Genomic DNA, 10,593 nt, shown 5'->3' on the forward strand with positions numbered 1-10,593 from the left:
CTGGGTAGAACTCCTCAGAGTCAATAATGAGTTAAGACTGGGTAGATCTCCTCAGAGTCAATAATGAGTTGAGGCTGGGTAGATCTCCTCAGAGTCAATAGTGAGTTAAGGCTGGGTAGAACTCCTCAGAGTCAATAATGAGTTAAGGCTGGGTAGAACTCCTCAGAGTAAATAATGAGTTAAGGCTGGGTAGATCTCCTCAGAGTGAATAATGAGTCAAGGCTGGGTAGAACTCCTCAGAGTCAATAATGAGTTAAGGCTGGGTAGAACTCCTCAGAGTAAATAATGAGTTAAGGCTGGGTAGAACTCCTCAGAGTAAATAATGAGTTAAGGCTGGGTAGATCTCATCAGAGTCAATAGTGAGTCAAGGCTGTGTAAAACTCCTCAGAGTAAATAATGAGTCAAGGCTGGGTAGATCTCATCAGAGTCAATAATGAGTTAAGGCTGGGTAGAACTCCTCAGAGTCAATAATGAGTTAAGGCTGGGTTGAACTCCTCGGAGTCAATAATGAGTCAAGGCTGGGTAGAACTCCTCAGAGTCAATAATGAGTTAAGGCTGGGTAAAACTCCTCGGAGTCAATAATGAGTCAAGGCTGGGTAGAACTCCTCAGGGTAAATAATGAGTTAATGCTGTATAGAGCTCCTTGGAGTCAATAATGAGGTAAGGCTGGGTAGAACTCCTCAGAGTAAATAATGAGTTAATGCTGGGTAGATCTCCTCAGAGTCAATAATGAGTAAAGGCTGGATAGAACTCCTCAATTTACCACAGGCCTGTTCCCAGTTCCAGCAGATTTTCTTTTAAGAAAATCCCCTAACTCTTCAATGTCAACGCATTACAGAATTTAAGATGTTTTTCTTAATCCGATTTGATGAAAATTTCGATTTAATGAATATCCGTAAGTTAATGAACATTGATAAAATCTCGGGGCTGGGATGAGAACGTCGACATTTAACATGTTACTTGTGTCTTTAGTCTTTACACTTGGTCGTCTTCGTTTTTGCGGTCCAAACGGTTTGACCAATTCGACCGGAGTTGTTCGTTTATAAAATAGAGACGGACCTGGTGATTTTATACTGTTTCCAGGCAACAAACACAACAATGCCTGTATTAACATTCATAGGTCCGTCAAGATAGACTATATGTTTGAATTTTTTCATTTAAAAATGACTAACCGGTTCGTCTGCACAAACGAACAGTTCGCAGTGATGGCTTTGTAGCCTTCGCTAGCATGATTTTTACTTTGTTTATTTATTTTTTGTGAGACCCAATTAGGGAGGTCAAACAAATATTTATTTACGAGTTTTAGATGGGAATTTTTCAACCATGTCGATGATTAGATTGTAAGGGAAATAGAGTGGTTGAATAGCGAGTCATCTGATAATGTGTAGGGTGGTTGAATAGTGAGTCATCGGATAGGTAATGTGTAGGGTGGTTGAATAGTGAGTTAGTGGTTAACATGTTGTCCCTTAACAGGTAACTTAGCCGAGATCACCAGTGAAAGATTCAGATTCCCAATAATATGGGGCATTGCAACACGCAAAACAAGCGTGGCAACTCATCTGTGGCAACTCTGTTCAAGACAACACCCCGACAACTCTGTCCGAGACAACACCCCGACAACTCTGTCCGAGACAACACCCCGACAACTCTGTTCGAGACAACACCCCGACAACTCTGTCCGAGACAACACCCAGACAACTCTGTCCGAGACAACACCCCGACAACTCTGTTCGAGACAACACCCCGACAACTCTGTTCGAGACAACACCCAGACAACTCTGTTCGAGACAACACCCAGACAACTCTGTTCGAGACAACACCCAGACAATTCTGTTCGAGAAAACACCCCGACATCTCTGTTCGAGACAACACCCCGACAACTCTGTCCGAGACAACACCCCGACAACTCTGTTCGAGACAACACCCCGACAACTCTGACATCACTGGGGATCGATCTATTCCAAGTATAAGGGTTTTTTTTTAAACATTGGCACAACTCACTGCTGCCGCGATACAATTCAAGATTGGCGACTAAATGTCAAAATCTGAGCTCACGTCTGGGTGCAACCAGACGACTTTGCGTTGAGTATTCCTGCTTATTCTACCTACCTACCAACCTACCTATGTACGTCTACCATACTTTTTTTCAGACGCAGGAGATCAGTTTGCTCCTCTTTACTTTGCCCTGGTTTAAATTCATTGTCACTGGATACATCGTTGTTGCTACAGTTGAGTGTAAGCTAACTTTTACACCTAGTGTATTGCTACGTTTAAACTACAGGTAAACTAGTAATGCACTACGTTAAACTACAGGTAAACTAGTAGTGCACTACGTTAAACTACAGGTAAACTAGTAGTGCACTACGTTAAACTACATGTAAACTAGTAATGCACTACGTTTAAACTACAGGTAAACTAGTAGTGCACTACGTTAAACTACAGGTAAACTAGTAATGCACTACGTTTAAACTACAGGTAAACAGTAGTGCACTACGTTAAACTACAGGTAAACCAGTAATGCACTACGTTAAACTACAGGTAAACTAGTAGTGCACTACGTTTAAACTACAGGTAAACCAGTAATGCACTACGTTAAACTACATGTAATCTAGTAGTGCACTACGTTAAACTACAGGTAAACTAGTAGTGCACTACGTTTAAACTACAGGTAAACTAGTAGTGCACTACGTTAAACTACAAGTAAACTAGTAGTGCACTACGTTAAACTACAGGTAAACTAGTAGTGCACTACACCCTAGGAGGTGATGAACCGCAAAACCCCCATACAGGTAAAGGGCAGTACCGAAGGCTACCTGTGATTTTTACCTGTACTGTATATTCAAACTCTTTCCTTTTACTTCATACTGTACCCACTCTACTCATTTTCCTATCTGTTCTCGTCAGCTGAAAGGCCGTAAGGCCGTAATAGCGGACGTAAAATAAATAAATAAATAAATTCAAAGAGTTATTCAAAAAGTTTTGGAAGTTTAGTTTGATGTTATATTTCAACCTTTCTATTCTTGTTAATTATACACTGTAACTAAGTTAAGACAGATTTACTTTATAAATCCTTTAACTAAGTTAAATTGTTCAAGTCAAGTTTCATTTACCTTTGGAACTTTACATTTTGTATTTTGTAATTTCGTTTTCATCACATAAAGGTATATATTAAAAAATTGATATCAATAATCGTTACTTGAACATTCTCATTTTTTTAATATATATTGTAGTTTAATTTCAGATTAAATTAAGCAGCATATTCATAATTTCATTTTTTGATGTGATATTATGTTTATTGAAACCTAATTCAGCTCATAATATGTTCTATGTGTATACATCAAATGCTTAAAGTCAGAAACCTGAAAACATGAAGAAATTAATTAAGCGTTGATTTAACATGTAAAGAAAGAGATTCGTTGAATGTACTAGTAATTAAGTGATGATGACAGTTCTACATTTCAAAATTTTAAGTTTATAAATTGTTTATGTTACTTGTAATACACCTTCAATCTTCCTTTACTGAAATATTTCTGTACATTTACCCGTGTGCAGGTATCTAATACTTTGAAGATCTAACATATTGGATCTGATTCCAGGTATAGTATAGTATAGTTTATTCAACTTGAAGCCTTACGGCTCATAAGCATAACATAGAATCATCAACATACACATATATACAATACGTAACTAATTGTTATAGAGGATGAACAAAACAGTAGGCGTAACTGGTAACTATAAAGTTACATTGTATCTGCTAACAAATAAATTATAATAATAACATGTGGATCATGTGGACTTTAAGCCAAAGATTTTTTTTACAGTTCACACTAATGTTTTTGCAGTATTTTTTAAAAACAAAATTTTGGGATACATTTTGATCAGCATTTAAGTGTTTCCCTATTGCATTAAGAAAATGATTAATTGTTCTTTACCTTAAAATGTATAACTGATGGGGATTTTACCTCTTCTTGTAATTGAAGAAAATCAGCATATAAACTATATTTATTGAATATGTTTATTGTAACGAAAAATGTATATACAAAATAATTATTTTTTGATAATTCGCAAAACAATTTTTTTTTTTTTAAAAACATCCACATGTAGATATTATATATTATATATAATATCATACTGAACATTCATCAAAATGTTATCTGTATATATTCTTGTTAGACTCTTTAATTTACTCTACAGTATTATTTAACAAAATAAATTCCAGATATTTATTATCGGCTTATATCAAAGTTTCGTTTATCATCTCACCAGTTATGTATAAAAGGAGGCAGATATCAGTAATATCCCAAGGGCACATAGAATTTGTATTTATTGTAACCAAAATCAGGTAGAAGATGAAATTTATTTTATTCTTATTTGTCCTCTGTATGCAACCTTACGTAAAAAAATTATCAAAAAAAACCATTAGAACCGTCTGTCGTCGTATAAACTTATACAGTTACTAGCAGTACGTAATAGTAAGGAACTTTGTCATGTAGGTAAATATTTTACAAGTTTATTATTACGTTCAACGTTTCAAGCTTAATATGTGACATGTATTGTTTAATTACCATGTATTTTCTTCCGGTTACCTCATGAAAATGACATTTTCTGGCATTTTTTTTGTTAATTTTTTTTTACTTCATATTTTATGCCTTTCGTCTTCCAATCTATCAAATTATGAATATGACTTCATACAATTATCTCATATATATTTCACAGCTGTCCGCCATTCTATCAAATTCATTCTTGTCTTGTACAATGTAGGTTATTTGTCATATCATACTTAACATTTTGTATATGTTTTTGAAATCCTTATTGTACATTCACATGACATTATTCTGTTTTTGCTGTAATACCAATGGACCGCAAGAATAAACAAACATATATGGGTAGTGTTAGTCTGTTAGATGCTAATTAACAGGTAGGTAAGGCAGAGGAGCCTGGCACAGCACGCTATAAATTGACCCCGGGGGGGGGGGGGGGGGGGGGGGGGGGGGGGGGTAATTGGGGACTTGTAGCCAGGTGTTACAACAGGAACACCTTAAGACTGCTCCTCATCTGATACATATATATAGGTAAGGCGTTATGGAGGGCCATAAGGTTGGGTTGGGGCCCTGGAGCCCAGGTGGCCATGACAACAGGCATGTCCTGAGAGTACCAATTATACATACAGGTACATGTACATAACTTGTTGTGTAGATATTATATGTCTCTTACAGAACATAAATGAGAATATACGAAACTTCTGATTCTTGATTATGTACTATGAAATGATTTAATGTTTGAATTAACAGATATTAGTGAAATAACAATACATTGAATTTAAAAAATATTTTGGTCTGATAAAATAAAGAATATTAAAATATAGGTACATATAGAGTGTACCTGAAAAACAATCTACAAACAGTCATTAAGGCCTAAGGTAGAATTAATCATTGATATAAAATGTATATTAATTACATCTTATGTCTTCTCGTCTGAGACAGAAATACTTTGTTGGCCGCCCCTGTCAGAACTTGACAAATACCGGTGACCACATCATTGATTTGTTCAATATCAACCTCATCATTTTCAACCAACTGGTCTATAGAATTGTGAACTGCACGCAAATTTACATTTTCATTCAAATTTAAGGCTTCTACAAATTCGTCTTCTTTTTTAGATATATCAAATTTAACATTTTTAACTGTGTAATACATATCAGTATCATTTACTATCGCATTGGCTAAGCACGACATATTCAGAATACAATGGATTTGGTTATGTACATCTGAAAATAAAGGATTAAAGTCACATATTTCAAATCCAGAGACTAGTCTGAATGCCTGACTACTTAATAGGAGATATAATCAACTACACTTATGTCCTTACATGTCACTCGGCCTACGTGTTTATCTTTACCTATTCGACCATTGGCAATATAAAGAGACGATCTTTTACAGAGTTCAATTAAGAGATTACCATATCTATTTGGTTTGGCCTTGTCTTCACTATATCTTTGTAAGGAAATATTTTGCTCAAGCAATTCGTGTGCAGAGTACAAATTTTCTACATCATCATTTTTCTCCATTACATTTAAAATATCAAATAATCCTTCATCAGGTCATATATAATCAGGTATTGTAGAAGTTCTACCATTAAAATCTATCAACATCACATTGTTTTTTCCATTCCCATAATTAAGAAGCTCTTCTTCTATTTCTGTAAAGGCAGTTTCTGATGAATAAACAGTATTTTCCGGTGGAATATACGTACAACCGATTAAAATGTTTGAGCTAGCATTTGCTATCTGTTGAGATATTTCACATCATTGAACAAATTCAGAATCATATTGATAAAATTGTAAAATATTTGACAAGCTGGATTTATATATTATAACATGTTAAGTTGTTAACCCATTAATACTATATGTTTGAGAAATATTGCCAAAATACGATTATCGGCACATGCTTTGCTTATTGAAAGAGGGAGATATAGAAATTTACAGAGAAATGAACGAGTATACACATTATGTAATAATAACGACATAGAAGATGAATTTCATTTCATAATTAAATGTAATTTTTATAGTGATATTAGATACAAATATTTGAAACCATATTACAGAAGGAACCCGAGTATGTTCAAGTTTGTTCAGTTATAAACTACAGAAAATGTAAAAGAATTGTGTAAGTTAGGGAAATATATCGGTCTAGCCCTTGAAAGAAGAAAGTCAAATTTGATTTAAGACCAGATGTATCTTTTGTACTCTCCCTCTATCTCATATGTGTATATTGGGTTTGTATGTGACTGGGGAGGGGTAGGGGATAGATGTGAGATTGTATGAATGGTGAGTATGGGCATAATCTGATTGAAGTTATGTGTAATTAAGTTTCCATCAAACACACTAATTACATCTAATTTCAAATAGATTGAATGGGCGAGAGGCGTATGGTGAAAGTTGTGTGCCAGGTAGATACTTGTGCTGTTATGTTTGCTTTTGTATATAATGTATCATGTCTTGTGTTATGGTGATAAGTTGTAAAACTTAAGCAAATAAAGAATCTGAATCTGAATCTGAAAGTAAATCCAAATTATAGATTTCATCCCTAGTAACAGTCATCGACCAGTGTAAGCTAATTTAAAGATCAATTATATTCATCAAGGTGTGAACGAGCCGCCTGTTACCTGGTCATGGTGACCGGTGTACCGTGTAGACCTATATGTTGTTTTAGTATAGACGTGGTGTGGTATCGGCTTGGACATACTCGTAAAATGGCGTCCGTGAATTTCACCTAGGTTCATTCCGGCCACCACTTTTGCACCGAATTTGTAATGAATATTAATAAAAGTAAAAAGAATGTGTGAGGCTCCATAAAGGGAAATTAACACTATACTACTTATTTCTATTGTCCCCCTTTATTTTTGAAAAAAATCAAAATAATCACTTTTATTATTAACGCATGCTCATCGACATATAATTAAATACACACATATATATATATATATATATATATATAGCCTTGTTTAGATTGAAATCACATAACAAACTGAAGTCAATTTTCATTTTTTTTACACGAAACTTTTAATGCAACAATAATATAACGACTTTTTTTATAGTATTATGTTTTACAATTGATGTTACCTTATAATTATTGTATTAAAAATAAACAAAAGATAATTAGAAAGAAAGAACGAAAAAAAAGAAAGAAAGAAAGACAGAAAGAAAGAAAGAAAGAAAGAAAGACTTTAAAGAAAGAAAGAAAGAAAGAAAGAAAGAGATGATTAAGAATGAGAGCCCTCTTGTATGAGGACACATTATTGTCAAAGAGCTGACCCCGGGGCTCCCCAACCCCGGCAGCTTTCTAATAGATGGGGGATTAAAATTGATTTGTTGGAAAAAAAATCAAAAAAATCGATATATTTGGTTTAATACACGATATAACTTGTGAAAAAAAAGCAATAAAAGTTATATCAGCTTAAAGCCAATAAAATTATCTTCTCTAGAGTGTGTTCTGAACAGCAATCGGTTAAGTAATAAAAGAGTTATGGACCAATAAAGATGGAAATGTACATGTAACTTTGATGATTTTATCAATTTTTCACACCACATCAATTCATTCCGGCCACCACTTTTGCAAGTAATATCGAACATGTATTCAAACAGTTTATACCTCAGTACAGAAAGCAGGGATTCCAGGATTCTCTGGCTGCGTCCTCAGTCAACTGATTAAAGAGGCTAAAACAGGCAAGAAGAACCTATCAGTGGTATGGCTTGACCTGGCCAATGCATACGGATCAGTGACCCATAAACTCATAGAGGCAGCTATGGACATATATCATGTACCTGAGAAAACAAGGCAGATCGTTAACAGTTACTTCAGGGACATACAGTTCCGGTTTACTGTGGACGATGTGACGACATCATGGTAACACCTGGAGAAAGGGATAATGGCAGGCTGCACGATATCCCCGATTTTGTTCATCATGGGTATGAGTATGGTAACCAAGGCAGCAGAACGAGAAACAAGGGGACCAAGGATGGATGCTGGTATCTACCAATCACCACTGAGAGGGTTTATGGATGATCTCACCATTACAACAACATCTCATATACAAGCTAGATGGGTGTTATCAGCACTAGAAGAAAACGTGTCATGGGCTCGTATGAAGTTCAAACCACGCAAATCAAGAAGCCTGGTTCTGAAGAAAGGTCGTATTTGTCAGGTGAAGCTGAAGGTGCAGGATGAGGAAATTCCAACATTAGTCAACAACCCTATCAAATGCCTTGGAAAGTGGTTCGACCAATCCCTATCTGACAACGCATCAGTTAAGAACACATTGTCCCAAGCAAAATCATGGATGAAGAAGGTAGATGGAAGTGGCTTGCCAGGGAAGTACAAGGCCTGGATATACCAACAGGGGGTCCTGCCAAGACTGATGTGGCTGTTGCTAATTTACGAGGTTCCCGTCACGAGTGTCGAGGGATTGGAGAGATCAGTGAGCAGTTACTTGAGGAGATGGATTGGAGTCCCATCAGGCTTCACTTCTGCTGGACTGTACGGCAGATCATCAAAACTCCAACTCCAGATTTCATCTGTAGTGGAGGAGTTTAAGGTGGCAAAATGCCGGCTGGTTATGACGTTGAGGGATTCGTCAGATTCCAGAGTCAGTGGAGCAGGCATCCAGAAAAGAACAGGAAGGAAGTGGTCAGCATCAACATCAGTGGACCAAGCCGAGAGTATGCTGCAACTACGTGACGTGGTGGGAAACATCTGCATAGGAAGGCAAGGGTTAGGAATGGTGCACTTTCAGCAGTGGAAGAATGCAACAGCAACGGAGAGACGAGGAATGGTACAGACTGAAGTTAGACGGGTAGAGGAAGACCAACGGAGAGCGAAGGCAGTGGAGCTGGGCAAACAAGGGAAGTGGCTGAAGTGGGAACTACCCGAGCGGAGACTGTCATGGTCGGAGCTGTGGAGGAAGGACCAATACAGGATAGCCTTTCTGCTGCGGTCAGTTTACGACACATTGCCGTCCCCATCAAATCTTCACCAGTGGAGAATGACAGAGGACCCTAGTTGCCAGCTGTGCGGAAAGCGAGGGCCAATGTCTCACATACTGTCAGGATGTCAGGTAGCACTCACACAGGGGAGTTACAGATGGCGTCATGACAAGGTCTTGCGTGAATTGGCAGGAGTGGTGGAGGAAGAAAGAAGGAAAAAGCGCCCAAGGGCAACAACAGGAAAAGGAAAGGTGTTTGTAAAGCAAGGTGAGACAGTCGAGGGTAGAAAAGCAGCCAGAACATCACTGCTGGACAGAGGACAGGACTGGGAGCTGCAGGTAGACCTTGACGGGAAGTTGGTATTCCCGTGCATCGTCGACACAACGCTCCGGCTGGACATGTTCCTCAAGTCAACAACGTCTAAGACCCTCATTGTAGTGGAATTAACAGTACCGTGGGAGGAAAACTGTGAGGAGGCGAATGAGCGGAAGAGCCTCAAGTATGCAGATCTAATGGCAGATTGCAGAGACAAGGGATGGAGTGTTTGGCTGTTTCCGGTCGAAGTTGGCTGCAGAGGATTTCCATCTCGTTCAGTGACCACTGACCAGGCTCTTACAACATCTAGGAATGTTGGAGAATGGCAAAGTCAGCATCCTTGCGAAAACTGGGTGAAGCAGTAGAAAGATCATCATGCTGGATATGGCACCGTCGGAATGACAAATGCTGACAAATGCTGGAAGCCGGGATCCGTCGAGTAGAGGTTTGGCCACCACTACTGACACACCAACTGGAGGATGTCGTGGTTCAGGGTCGAAACATCCGAAGATAGTTGGCAACCACCTGAAGACGAAGGATACCGGCAATCGAGCACCGAGGGGCAAAGCAACCAGGCATTAACAGAAGATGTCAGGAAAATAGGCAACAGAAGATCAGCTGTAATTAAGTTAACAATATACCATATGAAAGAGTACTAAATTCTCCGTTTCCTTGTGGTTCCCGAACAAAACTCTGTTCAGTATCATTTGAGATATGGGTATTTATTATAACGAAAACAGTTGTAAATATTGACATTTTTATTTCATATGGGTTCATTCCGGCCACCACTTTCACTT

General features: G+C 37.6%; 1 protein-coding gene across 1 annotated transcript; it reads left to right on the forward strand.

The window, feature by feature from the left end:
- Positions 1–8,463: 8,463 nt before the first annotated feature.
- Positions 8,464–10,161, forward strand: LOC117315172. Its single transcript, XM_033869317.1, has one exon. It carries the CDS (start codon positions 8,464–8,466, stop codon positions 10,159–10,161), a length of 1,698 nt encoding a protein of 565 aa, XP_033725208.1.
- Positions 10,162–10,593: the final 432 nt, after the last annotated feature.

This window comes from Pecten maximus, chromosome 17 (genome assembly GCF_902652985.1).
Source record: "Pecten maximus chromosome 17, xPecMax1.1, whole genome shotgun sequence".
Classification (NCBI taxonomy): domain Eukaryota; kingdom Metazoa; phylum Mollusca; class Bivalvia; order Pectinida; family Pectinidae; genus Pecten; species Pecten maximus.